The sequence below is a fragment of the Balearica regulorum genome, chromosome 10 (genome assembly GCF_011004875.1).
Source record: "Balearica regulorum gibbericeps isolate bBalReg1 chromosome 10, bBalReg1.pri, whole genome shotgun sequence".
NCBI classification, from domain to species: domain Eukaryota; kingdom Metazoa; phylum Chordata; class Aves; order Gruiformes; family Gruidae; genus Balearica; species Balearica regulorum.
The window spans coordinates 1125465-1140294 of NC_046193.1; the positions used below are offsets into that span (position 1 = coordinate 1125465).

The 14830-nt window shown below is 52.9% G+C and overlaps 1 protein-coding gene across 1 annotated transcript in view; it reads left to right on the forward strand.

The window, feature by feature from the left end:
* The first annotated feature begins 13142 nt into the window (after positions 1–13142).
* The window catches only part of WNT7A (Wnt family member 7A), a 39419-nt gene continuing 37731 nt past the window's right edge, over positions 13143–14830 (forward strand). Inside the window, exon 1 of the mRNA XM_075762662.1 lies at positions 13143–14008. Coding sequence (XP_075618777.1) covers positions 13938–14008 — 71 coding nt within the window. The 5' untranslated portion in view covers positions 13143–13937. The remainder of the gene's footprint in view (positions 14009–14830) is intronic.

Genomic DNA, 14830 nt, shown 5'->3' on the forward strand with positions numbered 1-14830 from the left:
GCCACAACGCGGGGAGCGGGGGCCGGCAGATACGCGTGCCCCCACAAACCGTTAGTAATAGTCATCTGCTGCCAGTCAGATGTTCACTGCAGCAAAGGAGGAAAAAGTAAAGGCCCATTCTGTCCCCCACCTGAAACAATATTCAAACTTCTGGTCATGAGCCAACCTTGCGTCCAGCCTCGGCGACCTTAGCTAAACACGCACAGCCACTGCATTGTCAGACCTGATCTCTGGGAGGAGACAATGTTTTGCCAGCTTTCGGTTTTTCAGCTGGTTATCTCCCTCAAGCCTGCTTTGAGCATCAGGGCTGCCACAGCCTCGTCTGCGCTTCGCCCCCATCCGCCCCCCCGGGCTGGCGACAGCGGTGGCGTTACTTCTGCAAACACTGCCTGGCGCAGACGCCTGCGAGCACTGCTCGGGGTGAGAGCTGGAACGAAAAAACCCCTCCGGGGTCATTCAAGCTCCCTACTGCACCCGAACAGAAAAGCTCACTGCAGTGACACCATTTGGGGCAAACAAACCAGAATTTGGAAGGTGAAACCGCAGGCAATCCGTACTCCGCAAAGGTCACCATATACAGAGCACAAGGCCTCGTCTGCCCATTCCTCACCAGACACGGAAGAGGTGCTACCTCGCACGCAACCCGCGCTTACAAGGAACGTACCATCAGACTCGCACGGGCGCACGCGGAGGAAAGGCTCTTCCCCGAGACCAGCTGAACGGCTGCCAGCAGCCAGCGCGGGGACAGCCACGAAAAGTGAAACCACAGCATCAAGCGGGAGAGAAAACCAGGAGAAGGTGCTTCTCAGGCGCTGCTCTTTCGCTCTGATAGCAAGGGCTTGTGCCCTTTGCAATTTGTGGAGTAACACTAATAATAATAAAATAAATAAAAGCATGTCCCTGTTCCAATGTCACGTGGATGCCTTCCCATCTCACTGCTCCTGAATTATGAGAAAGAGTAAATATGATGGTTGCAACTTACGATTACTAAAACTGTTTGCCATTTTCTATGCCTCTGCCACCGCTTCCTCTGACCCAGCCAGCCAGCATCCTCTCATTGCTCCCCGCAAGCCTTCCCCGAACGTCTCGGACGTCTGTTGTTTGGAGATGAGTCCATCAGCACTTGAAGGGTGGTCTGGGGGTAAGGTGAGGTCAAATTACTTAAACATCCTACTGTTTTATTTGCTTATTTAGCTGTACACGGAGTTCCCTTCTGACCACAGTAACATCCCTCCCCTCTGTTTTCAATTTCAGGTTTAACAACATTATTTTTCAGATTTTTATGTCCCCAACACATAATAAAACCACCTTCAGCTTGGACTCAGTCATGCCTCTCTGTGACAGAACGGGAGTAAAACACGTTATCAATTCGAACAGATCAGTTTCCTTTATGGTGGAGTTGTTTTCAGTGCGCTGTGATGTGTATTACAAAAGCCAAAGATATAAATGATCAACTGGAAGCTTGAATTAATTTTTCCTCATGTCTAAATTAGGAGAGTGAGTAATTGCTGCAGTAATCACAAGCAGAGCCTGTTTATCAATGCCAGTGAATAATTGGCTATTAAACAATAGTGCACTTTGCCTTTGAAAATTCACAACACTCTAACAGGAAGCACACTGCCAGTTTTATATTAGCTGGATGATTGATGAGAGGAGTGGCAGGATTACAAACGCAGTTTGGGGAAAAGCTTTCTGACATTTCTCCCCCAAAAGCATCCCTATGCCTAAAGAGTTATCCTCGCTGCAAGGATAAGCACACAGTGGGCTTCGATTACAGCATCTGATGTCACAGGGCCAAAATAGCACAAGCCTAATTCTGTAATCAATCAGTTTTGATTGCAAGCAGCCAAACGCCGTACCTAGAAACCACAGGCAGGAGCTGCCTCTTGTTTTCTGTTTTTGTACACGCGTCCGTCTGCCACTCGGCCATTGCTCTGACCTCACCCTTTGTTCAGAGCAGCGTCTGGCCCTGTTATCTTCCTTGTGCCTGCCCATTTTCCATGCCAAGCCTATCCTCTTCCCACCATGCTCCTCATCCCTTCCTTTGACAACTCTGGATCGAGTCCCTGTCATCCTGGCGTTCCACCCTCCCCACCCAGCTACGCCGAGCCCTCACCTCCACCTGTTTTCAGGGCCACCACTGCATTTCTTTCCTCTCCTGGCTGTTTCTGGGCTCTGCGTGCTCACCCCAGGCACCCACAGCGCCTCCAGCTCTCGGGACCTCACCTGTGGTCTCTTCCTCTTCTGGGCACCTTTCTTTCTTTCTCTGAGCTTCCTGGATCAGGAGCGGACATGGTGCAACTGGTTAGGGATCCCTCCTGTTCCTGCTGCTTCCAAGCCCTTTCTCTTGCCCAGCCTCTCCCCAGCCTCCTCCTTCACACCCGACCAAAGCTCTTTCTCCTCCTCCCAGATTCCCACATCCACTCGTGGTGGTGTCTGGTTCGGACGTGACAACCCAACCAACTTCTTACATTGGCATCTCCGTACCCTTGTGCCTTCAAGTGATCTGCAGCTCTTCCCTGAGTCTCTCAGTGACTCTGAAATGGTTAATCTGCTCGGTTTTTCACCTAGCACTGCTCCTCCTCACCTCTCCGCTCTGCAAATTCCCCCTCTGGTCACTGCTCATCCAGATAATTCAATTACTTTTTCTCTCCTCCTCTGTTTGCAGACCTCTCCTCCCTGTCCTTTTCTCAATTTGAAAATTGCTCATTTGCTTTCAAGCTTCATTTCAGCCCAGTCTAGACTGCCTTCCCAGAGTCTGGCCTACTGCCTTCATTTCACTGCCCCTCCCCGCCCCAAGCTATTAACACAGCAGCAAATTCATCCTCTCTACCCCTCTGTACTGTCAGCTCCCCAACTAAGCAGCTGTAAGACCCAGCTGAATCTGAAGAAGTGCATCTGCAGCTCTGGCTGATGCAACTTCTCACTCCTCAGCCACTGTCTCCTCCCGGCTCCCCCGTTCTCCCAGGCAACATGAGCTGGCTCGTTTCCCTCCTCTCTGTGGTAGGACACTGGTCTGTTCTCCCTTCCAACAGCATCTCCGTGCCATCTCAGTTTCTTTCATCCCTTTTAATTCTAATTATCCTTCACTCTCTTCATTTGACCTCAAATTCTGCAATTTCCCCCTTCACTAACATCCTTTAGCATCTCCTTTAAGATGTACCAAAAGGTCCTCGATTTCCCTCTTGTCCTTCTAGACGCTGTTCCATCCCGTAGCTCATTGCCCTTTGTAGTACCCTGGTGTTCCTCCAACAGTTTCTGCCCCTCACATCTTACTGAAACTTCTCTGGTTGAGGTCTCTCAGATCTTCTTCTTACTGAGATTTCAGCCAGACACTTTATCTTTCTTCATTTACTTTTAGCACTGTTGACCACAGTCTTCTTGAGACCTTGTTCTCTGGGTTCAGCACCCCTTATCCTCTGCTTCCCATCATTCATTCAGCATGTTCGCTAAGTATTCTTCTTCACCAGCCTTGAACAGGTCTTGGTCTCTTTCCTCTTACCATCTCATTTCCAGGAGAAAGAGACCCGCTCACCAAACAAAAGAAAAAACCCCAAACTTGTCTCCATGTACAAACTCAGTGACCACCTCTGCAGAGATACCTGCTGTTTTACTGGTCAACTCCAGACCTGTCCCTTCTATCCAAACAGAAAGTAAATAATAAAAATAAGAGATCTTTCTGCAAGGTCATCTCTTATTTAGATCGACTTTTAACTCGGTTTCTTCCTGGCTAAGCGAAGCTCCTGCCCATGCTTCCATGTAACCCCTCTTTCCTTCACTACTAACACTAGGACCACGTGTGTCAGTCACCCTGCAGCCCACCATGGACTCCAATCTCTCCCCAATGTCCTCTCCTCCAAGTGAGGTTTGACTCTCTTGAATTTTTTCTGCATTGGGCCCTAAGAGCTGACAGCCTTTCCCAAGGGTCCCCTCGTTTGAGGTCTCACTGTCCGACACCTTGACTAGCGTGCCGGTTTTACTCTTGCTTTACTCACAGCAACCCAGCGCTCTGCCGCAGAGTTAGTTTGTCGCTGGTGTTTTGACACCTCCCCCTCCTTTCGCATCCCTCTTCTGACACCTCTTTAGCATCAAGCATAAATCAGTTGACTTGGCTTTGAGGGCCCCCATGACATCCTACCGTTCACTAAAGAAAAGCTGCCCTATGGCTGGCCCACTACAATGGTCTTCATTCTTCGCTGTCATATTTCCAAGGAAGCATCTTTCTTCTTCCTGGGTGCCAAACTCCCGCTTAGAGCTCGCTATGAACACTTGCAAAAGCACTTCATTTCTCCAGCCACAGCAGCTGCTCCCCACACGGATGAGCACAGTTTCCTTTCTACTCTTGTGTCTTCCACCCTCATCTTCTACTTACATAATAACGCTTTTTTGGGATGACACTCTTTTCTTCTGCCTTTGTAGATGATATTGCAGAAAGGCAACCTGCTGAATAGACAGGCCTATACCACTATCAAGAAGCCCCGGTTTGCAAAGCGCAGCGATCTGCGGCAGATGGAATTACCAGGGTCTCCCCCTACCACGCATCCTTTACCAAACACATCCATCCTCCCGGGGACCCTTTCGGTCTGTGCCCTCTGCTCAGCTCAAGTACGATGCTGACACCTTCTAAGTGACCCTTACTCTCTGGTCCACAAAAAAATAATTTCACAAGAGCACAGATTTCTGAGAGTTTGTGTGTGCTCTTACACCCTCCCCTAGCCACAACTCCCAAACGTTTCCCAGGAACACGCCAGAAAAGGCTGAATTCGCTGGTGCCTTCTCAGGCTTTCCCTTCTGACGAGCAGCTTAGCAAATTGCCTTACTGACAAGGGCACTCGCTCGAACCGGACCGGTGAGAACGTGGATGGAAAGCCAATTCAGCCTGAACCACAAGTTAAAAGTTATGTCTGGAAGTTGCTCCTAGCTCAGAGAACAGACATGAGGGTTTCGCTTATCCTCTGCGACTGTATGACAGCGCTGGACCCGCACATGGAGCTTACCAGAAAAATTAGCACAGGAGCTGTGGCAGGACGACAGGGCAGCGTTGCTAACGCAGCGTAAAGAGACTCGAGTTCCCTGACGTCGAGTCTGTTTGCCCTGCTTAAGCCAGCAAGCTCTGCTGAACTCGGCGAGTCCAGAACAAGCCACAACCACCCAAACCCTGGCCCAGACCCCCAACCAGCCCCTAGCCCCCGTGGCCCGGTACGGAGCTGTTACATCTTCTCAACCCTACAAAGTACACGCTAGGGCTTGATCACGCTGTCTTCCCTATCACCCCAAGAGCTTGCAATGAGATGTTTGATAACTTTATTTACTCCACAATTACCGTCAGGAAATACATCACTGGAGGGTCGTGTGGCTCACTTGAAGACGTTACCAGGCGCGCGGCAAACAGCTGCGTTGTAAGCGTCTGCACAGGCAACCTTCCCAAAACCACCCGTTAGCTTAGTCAGGTGTTTTCCACAAATGCATTTTTGACAGATCAGTTCATATTGTTTACATAATTTTAAACGAAATAGTGAATGCAAGTCTGTTTTGCCTCACATCTTGACATAAAAATCTCTCTCTGCCTAGGTAGATAGGGAAGAGTTCCTGGCTTTGCGAAGAGATAGGAAGTTATTGATAAGAGCCCTGATATCTGCAATACAATACCCTTTCCTAGGGTTCACAGAATTCCCCCAAAGCTCTCCTATGAGCAAAGGCTGTTTGAACAAACTTGGCTGGAAAACAAGATCTAGTTCAGTACTTTTCCTTTTTTTAACCTGCAGTGCTATTTTAAGACCAGTTTTACGGTTACAGTTTAGGCAATGGCTAAAACGGAAGGGAAAAAAATTACAATATTTCATAACGTTTATGTGCCTTGCTCATAACTCTCTCTCCCACCATGAGATCACCATGGCCTCGTGCATTTCTAGTGACACCTTGACATCAGCCTTGTAAAAGTGCATCTCAAATCTTTGAATTGAGGGAAAAAAGGGAAGCTTCATTTTGGAGAAAGACAGGTTTTGAGTTCCATTGTTTTAACTATGGCTATAATTATAGTGATATTAATCTCACCACCAGTTGTAATAGTCTCAAAACGTCTTCTGCTGATTGTCAGATTTGTAAATACGTGTCGGTCCAAGGTCAATCTTCGTCAGAACAAAAAGTGGACCTGTGTCTTTCTGTGCCCTCCTCCCCACCATTCCACTTTCCCCACCCTCTCTCTCCTTCCTGCCATGAACATGAGCTTGCTTCCCCTGATCTCCACATGATTTCCTCATGCTATTTGTTACCCCTTCCCATACACAATTTTGTGACTCCGCCCTGCACACATTCGGGGAACAGACAACACCCTTGTTGTCCAGGCTGCTGTTCTCCACCCAGCCACGCAAGCTATCTGCTCCGCACATCCCCGCGCCCGCGCTCCATCTGTCCAACAAAGAGCTTGCGTTACTTTTGCAGCGCCAACAAGACGCACAGTTGACGTCCAGCTCTCCTCTCTTCCCTCCACGTGCGCTATTGCTGCTCCATCTCTCTGTAGGCTTGGGGAGAACCTGGCAGTTTTGGAAATACCTGCTTTTAACAGCACCTGTGGCTCTCCGGTTCTCACACTGCCTGGCAGCCCGTGTCATGTTTGCTGGATCAGACCCGTGGTGTTTAAGACCTTTCTTTGGCAACAAATAATCTGCTTTGACAGTTCATCTTTTCACCTCTGCGTCCATTAATAAATGTGTAAAGGAAATGTCAGGTCTTTTTTTTTTTTTTTTTTTAAAAAGGCAAAAATAGTATTTGCCTAAGTGCTTGTTGTGATAACTGAGGAATATTATTTTTTTTCAAACGCAACATATTCCCCAGCGTGTTTGTAATTAATAACTTGTTATGGGGCAGAATCGCAAAAGTATCCCAAAGACATCATGCAGGGAAGAAAAAAAAAAAATAAAAGGAAAAAAAAGCTTGGATGAGCAGCATCTCTGTGGTGAAATAGCTGTGTTTATACCTGTCAGGGGACAAAAGGTAAAAGAGAGAAACAAAATGAGCCAGGGTAGAACTGGAGGTCTCCGTGTGATGTGCAATGGGCCCCTGGTGACGCTTGCCCATTGCTTGAGGGAACAGGAGAAGCAGACGAGCGGGATTCACGTGCTTGGCTCAAAGTGACTGACAAAAAGAGGTCTGTTTCTCTGGTTCTGCTATGGATGTTAAGGATTACTGTTTGAGAGAGCAGTTTCCTTCATGGACATTAATCATTAGGTCCTTCTCCAGCAGGTGCAGCCACTGCAGGGTCCAAACTCGGAGCAGTTCAGGTGGTACCCGGGGGGCACAAGCTGCAGCCGTAGGCAGAGTTAAGCCCAATCCCATTTTGGGACACAGCCCTGACACTGTGCCTGTGGGAGCCCGGGAAACCAGAGTACAGCAACAGTGAGTTACCCCGTCCTCAAGACGGCACAGAAAAGAGATCCAGGCATTGTCTAAACTGCACACAACCAACCTCCAAGTTTTCCTACCTGTGGTTTTTTAACACTCAACAGTATCGATGAGCATGTCTTCACACAGGGAGACCTCCTCACCTCTGAGACCCAGCTGAGGCTTAGGGCAGCTCCATCAACCCATTAATTCAGCTTTAATGTAAAGTATTCCTTCATCCATATTGAGATTAAAAAGCCTGAGCAAACCCAGAGAAACCCTGGACTCACAGACCTCAGGTCCAGAAGCTCCTCAGGCAATGTCCAGCTCCAAAGCCAGGAGACGCATTAGACGCTACAGCGGAGGAATGAAAACACCTGTCTGGGTACTCGCACACAGACACAGCGCTGCACCATGTTGGCACTAAGTAGCTGCATCTTCCAAGTCACCAAATAGCCACCAGACTCCTAAATCATCCCAACAGAGCAACCGTTCCCTTACCCCAAATCCTCCACTGGCCTCTAGTCACCCACCTCTCCTCATCTGATTCCTAGAACACTTTGAGCCCATCAGTTACCAACTAGATGAAGCTGCAGGTAATTAGCTCCCAGGTACACCTGCTTGCCTAAACGACCTTTGCCGGCTGGCTTGCATTAACTGCCGAGGTGACCGTCTGCCAGGGTGGGACGGGCCCCCCCCCCCAGAGCACACCTTGGTGGAACCTGGGCTTCCCTCTGAAAGGCTGCAGACCCCCTCCGGGTTGCTCATCCCCCTGTCCTGACCTTCCCAGGCACTGTTTACATCACCAAGTCCATCGATCGCGAGGCGATTGATCACCACAAGGGACGCGTCACCTATATATTGCCACAAGTGTTCAAAGCCAGATGAGACTCACCCTGGAAACCCACCCCAGGCCAGCGGCGCGGTCAGCCCTGTCGGGCAGGGAAGGCGGCTCTCGCCCTTCCTGAGCCCTGACCTGCCGCAGCTCCTTACGTAATTTACTCCTCGCAGAGAGAAACGCTGCGGCAGGCTATTTATTGCTCGTTTTGCAGTGCCGTTAATACAGCTGTAAACCGAGAAGTTACTGTGGTTGCTGATGATACGATATAGTGCGGGAGTGGGCCAAGAAGAGCCCGGGAAATCAACTGCCTTTGCGAATGTTATTTATTTACTGTATTTTTAAACACCCTTTTAGGAGGTAGGAGATTCTTAACACAAGGAGCGTTGGTATATTAACCTCACGTTTTTGCTACTGAAAGGACTCTCCAGTCTGACTTGCAGGAGATGTTTTGACAACAAAACAGTGCGGCTATGATTAGCCTGATAAAAGGGAGCCAGAGTATTGATGGTACGCACATCTAGGATCTAGTTACAAAATGGGCTTTTAACCACGTTCTCCCTTGTGAATTCATGTTATCAGAGGCCATCTTAAAAAAAAAAAAAAGAGAGAAAGAAAAGACAGACTGCCTTTCTTTTTCATTTTATGTGGGTATGTTTCTTGTATTTCTTTATGTTTATGAAAAATGAGACATTAATAACCTTGACTAGAACCACACACTGAGCAGACAGGCGTTGTGCAAACCTCCTTACTTAGCTTCACTAACCCACGTCGGCACAGAGACCAGGAGCAGCGGTGAACCTCTTCAACGAGGGGGAACTACTGGAGCCAGTCGTGGTTTTGTGAGGGACTCCAGTAGTCCAGAAGGATTGTATCGAGACCCACAGACTTTTCAAGCTTCTTTTTTTGACCTAATTTATTTTGAGAATACATTTTCAGAGCTGATTAGCTAGCGTACTAAATCATTGCGCTGCCTAACTCCAAAAAGCAACCCTGACAAACAATTAACAATAGAAACACCATTGTGGCAACAAGTGATGGATGGCTCCAGGGTGTAGCTTGGGCCTAGGCTTTGTTCAGAAGAAAGTTGCTGCTGCTAAATAAAGAAATGGGCAGTAAAAGGTGAGAGCGAACAGATCATATCTGGAATAAAACTATTCGCTCTGCTCGCAGATATGTTTCCTCATAGCAGCGAGCATCTCGGGAGAGACGGGCGAGCCCCAGGGCGGGCCACGAGCCAGAAACCGCCATGCGCCAGCCCTCCTCCTGCCATAGCCTGGGATGGAACGGTCTCTCAAGGTTTCTCCTCTTCCACTGTGGCGAAATATGGTGCCTGTTTGCCTGCAGGCCGGGCGCTGAGGTGGGGTGACTGTTCTCTCCCGGGATACACATTCAGGACTCGTACAGAGGACCTGCAGTTTCAGGCCTGCGGAGACCCTCTCTCTGCCTTGCTCTGACCTCCCTCGTTCCTCGGAGCTCCCCCGCGAGCGCCCAGCTGGGGATCCCGCTCTGTCTGCCAGCCCGCGCCCAGCGAGAGCCGCGTCCCCGTCCGGCCAGGCTGCCCGACGTCTGCGGAAGGGCTGCCCGCCGCGCGCTGGGTGCGTTCCCCGAAGCAGGGTGATTTGGGGTCTCCCAGCTGCCTCGGGCTCTCGTAGACAGTAAGTTCGTTCCTGCAAAGGGACCACAGCGTTCCTCCAAGTGAAGAATCCGGAGAGCTGGAATTTTACCTGTAGACACTTTATGAACCAGGATGCCTTTTTAACCCTTTTAAGCGCATCGTTTCAAATTCACTTCTATTGCCACGGGCAATTTCCTGATTCCTACTTTTCTGTCATTAATTTCTAATCGTTGTTCCAAATTTCGTGTTAATTTACCAGTTTGCCTATAACTTATTGCTGTACTTTGTTAGGAGAAATAGAATAATCTATCATACTGATTTTATTATGCAGACATTAGAAAGTAATAAAAATAAGGATATAGTGTAAAAAAGGAAGCTGGATATACATGCACTGTAAAACAGGTGGTAGGTAAAGATTAGTTACTACAGACCACTGGAAAGACCACATGGTTGGAAGGACTGTTTAAGGTCTACAGCATTTTAAATGGTGATTAAAATGTTTGAGAAACTTTGCCAAACAAGACAAACTACCCTTGTGTAATCTGCACAGGAATGTTATTTTATGTATGCTTCACATGCGCATGCACACATGCACACATGCTCACATATATCTAGGTCACAATTTTTTTAGGAGCAAACAGAGTAAGAGAAAGTCATTGATTAGTCCAGTAAATTATTTATCTGCATTTTCTGAGGAGGCTTTGCCATTTTCCGCTCTTACTGAACCCTAAGACAACAATTTACTCAGCCTTGACCTATCCCATACCCCTGTGCTGTGTTAAACAGCCGACTTGCTGAGGTTGAATCAGACAAAACATTTCTAGCTTCAGCATCGGAAATACAAAAGAAGCAAAAATGAAGCCGAAAGAGCTCCTGGACCGTATTTGATGTGCCAGATCACTGTAGTGGGGAATGTGGACTGAAACTCTGAAGGAAATTTAAAATGACCTCCCAGTTGTTTTAGCGTTGAGAGGTTCACTTTGGGGGTAGATTTGTCCTTTGGAAAGCAGGTTTAGTTTCAGGATGAGACTCCTGAGACTGTTTGTGCCCATTTCTGCTCAAGGACTATTGAACCGCCGTGACCAATTGTACTAAGAGCAACAAAAAAAAGCAGCAAACCCCACCTCCACTGTGTGTCCCCGAGTCCTCTTCAGCAGCAGCAGCTCTATTGCTCACCTGCAGTATTTTGGTGGTTGTTTTGATTGCCCCGGCCCTTCAGAGCCCAAGTGGTGGATCAGGACGTCATTGTACTGAGCTATGCACGGAGCAAAAATTAAAACCCTTCATTCACAAATCCACACAGGCAAAATACATGCCTTGGTGACCGGTGCGGTGATGGGGGTGTTCTGACACTCGGGAAATTTCTGCTTGATGTGCAAAGGGGACAGTGCACTGAGCACACCCATGTTTCCTTACAGAACTGATAAAACTTATGCGATAGTGATGCTTCATGCAGGACCATCCCACCTTGCCCAAACCGCCGGCCTATATACCTCCCAAGAGCTAGGTGCACATCTCTATGCATTTGCTGTAGGAGTGTATGGTGGGCAGGGTACACCAGTTCTCCAAAATCCTCTGGTGTCACACACCTTTCCCCATCGTTTCCCCACACACACAGCTGGCAGCGGTGCTGGTGCACAGTGCGGGGCGCATGTCCCAGCACGATGTCTGGGGCTGGGCTCACCGTTAGCGTCAACACAGCGTGTTCTGTGCTCATCCGAGGGGACGATGGACAAATGCACACTGGAGTAACGCCTTTCTGCCTCTCTCAATGGCACTTTCCTTTTCGGGGGGGGGGGGGGCAGTTTCCAGCCCACCCAAAGAGGATACATCCTAAGCCTTGAATTTACTTCTCATGAACATACGTTGCCTGTACAGGGCACGTATAGGTTGTGCGCTCTGGCGTGCTGGCTTGTGCCTGGCGCTGGGTGCGCTCCGGGGCTAGGGGCCGGCTCTGCTCCACTTGAGCCTGTAAAACCCTTGGGGGCAGCTACTCCCACCGCCCCTAAACGCCCGGCAGGTGCCGGGGGCTGCCCGCTGCTGCCTGCCGCTGCCCGCTGCTGCCTGCCGCTGCCCGCTGCTGCCCGCCGTGCCCGCGCGGAGCTGCGGCTGGTGCCCCGGCGGCGCCCGCCAGGTGTCGCCCTGACAAAGAGCTTGCGGCCCGCCGCCCCGCGCTGCCCGCCGCCCCGCGCTGCCCGCTGCCCCGCGCCTCCTCCCTGCGCTGTGGGCACACGGCCTGGGGCCGGCCCGCCGCTGGCTCCGGCTGCCCGCGGGAAGGACGGCCCGGCCCGCGGTGGGAGCCCGCCGGGCGGGAAGGTGATGCGAAAGCATCTGCTGCGCCGGGAAACACCGAGCAGATGGGAGCACCCCCCCCCCCGCCCCGGGCACTCAGCGGGGACAGGCTGGGCAGGATGCCGCCCCCCCCCCGCCCCGCCAGGGCCGGCTGCCACCCCCGCTCGTTCCCCCCTTCCGGGGCCGTTACGGGGAGCGGCGGTGCCGGCGGCGGGTCCGTGCGGACGCACCGGCGGGGTCCGATCGCCGCTCCGCTGCGCTCCGCTCGCTGCCCCGCGGGAGGGGCTGCCAGCCGGGTTCCTAGGAGGGATCCTGAGGGCCTTTCACTGGGGTTCTTTTTTGTTTTCAGAAAAACACTATCAGCAGAACAATTCCCGCACCACACCCCTGTTATCATTTAGGTAACCTCCCTGTTTGAAATATTTTAAGTGGATAATAAAATAGTCACCATATCCGTGTAAATTCTCGCAACGAGGAGCCGGGATACTCCTCTCGGCCGGGCCGCCCCCCCCCCCCCCGCGGCAGGAAGGCGGCTCTGCGGAGCGTCCCGGCAGCCGCAGCCGTCTGCTTCCCCCGTGGGGTCGGACCAAGTCCCACAGACACCTGATGTGAGCCCACTGCCGCGCAGGGTCCGGCGGGACACCCGGCTGCGAGCGGCCAAGCGTCCCCGTCTCTGTCATTAGAAGGCTCAATCAAACATTAAGCGCGGAGAGGGCACCGCAGGTACGCGGGCGGGGCGGTTGGGCAACGCGGGGCTTTTTCCGTGCCCGCCGGTGGCCGGCCGCCCCTCCGTACCTGCCGGTACCACCTAACCCCCCCCCCCCCCCCGGGGCGGGACAAAGCGGCGCTCCCGGGCGAGCCGCCGGGGATGCTGCGGGCTACCAGGGGCTCACCCCGCCGCGCCGGTTCATCGCGGCTCGGAAACCGGGAGGGAGAGTAGCAGCACGTTACACGCGGGGAGGCAGAGCGAGGGGAGGAGCGTCGGGGCCGGGGCAAACGCATAAAACCAGCCCCAGGTGCTCGGCAGCCCCGGCGAACGGACGGCTATCGCGGAGTAAAAACTTCAGCCCCCCGCCCCCCTCCCCGGTGCCGGCCGGCGCGGAGCAGCGCGGGGTGCGGGCGGAGCGCGGCGGCCCCATGCCGCCCGGCGGGCCGGGGCCAGCCCCGGGGGCACCCCCCGGTGACACCCCCCGGAGCCCCTGCCGCTTTCCCCCGGGCCGTGCCCGCAGGAGGAGCCGCGCTGTCCGCCCGAGGAGGATCGCGGGGAGCCTCCTTGCAGGCAGGTGATCTGCCTGCCATTTCTGGTTCCCCTTCTTCCCACGTCCCCCGCCTTTCTTCCCCCCCGGCTGGACAACTCCCTCCTTTGGAGAACACGCCCAAGTAGCTGAAGAAGAGAGAAAGGGAGGGAGAAAAAAAAAAAAAAAAAAAAGGAGAGAGAGAGGGAGATAGTTAACATTGAACCTGGGGGGAGCGCCCGGAGCCGCTGCCGCTCAGGAGGATCCCGCAGCCCATACATTGCCAGCAATAAAGCGCTCCGTGTGACAGGCATACAAATCCGGGATAGAGGGAGAGGAGAGCGAGAGGGGCAGAGGCAGACGGACCGCCGGAGCGGAGAGCCCCGGAGAGGGATATGGTGAGTGCCTGCGGGGGCTCGCCAGCGCGCAGCGGCGGGCGGCGCGGGGTGCGGCGGGGGCTGCCCCTCTCGGCCGCGCTGCCGTGACCCGCGGCTGCTCCGCCAGAAACGGCCCCGGGCCGGAGCGCGGCAGGCATCGTTTCGCATGTTGGTCTGAGGCACGGCAAGCAAGGAATATGAACAGGAAAACAAGGCGCTGGATCTTCCACATCTTCCTGAGCCTGGGGATTGTGTATATCAAGATCGGGTAAGTAACTTTTTATTTTTTTTCTTTTATAACAATTGCGCTCTCTCTCGCTCTCAGCCTAACCTGCCCAGACCTGTTACTATTTAACTCGGGAAGTCTCAAAAAAAAAAAAAAAAAAAAAAAAAAAGGTGATGGTGGTGATCACGATTATTTCTTACAAGACAGGGAGAGCCCCCAACACCTTCGAGCGACCCTCGGGGGCGCAGCCTCCACCGGGACGAGGTGGCGGCCCCGGCGACGTGCGGAGCCGCGAGGGGTCTGGCGGCGGCCCCTGTCGCCGCGGGGACACAGACACACACAGACACACACACAGAGACACAGACACACACACACACACAGACACACACACAGACGACACCCAGGGGGACCCCGCTGGGCAGCCGGTCCTTCTCCGCCCCGGCCTGCGGTCCCTGGCGCGGGGTGCCGCGGCCGCCCTGCCCCGGCTCCGGCAGCTACCTGCCGCCGCCCGCAGCTCGGGGCGGCCCTCCGCTTCCCCGCACGGAAATCTCTCGGTTGCTGCAGGCGGAGGAGATACCGCCGCCCGCAGCGAGAGGGGAACCGGGAGGGTGGCGGCTCTCCGGTCTCGCAGCATCCCTGGCCCGGCCCGAGCCGCCGCGGCGCTGCCCGTCCAGGTGCGCCCGGCTGCGGGGGGAGGCGGCGCAGCCCGGGGGCAGAGAAGCGTGGGTTATCCCCTTCCCTTCCCTCCCTCCCTCCCTCCGTCCCTCCCGCTAACTGTTCAACCGGGGAGGGAAAACCCTGCCGGCCCCGCTGCCTGTGCGTGGCCCGGACACGCACCGCCGCTGCACGCGCTTTAATTCACGA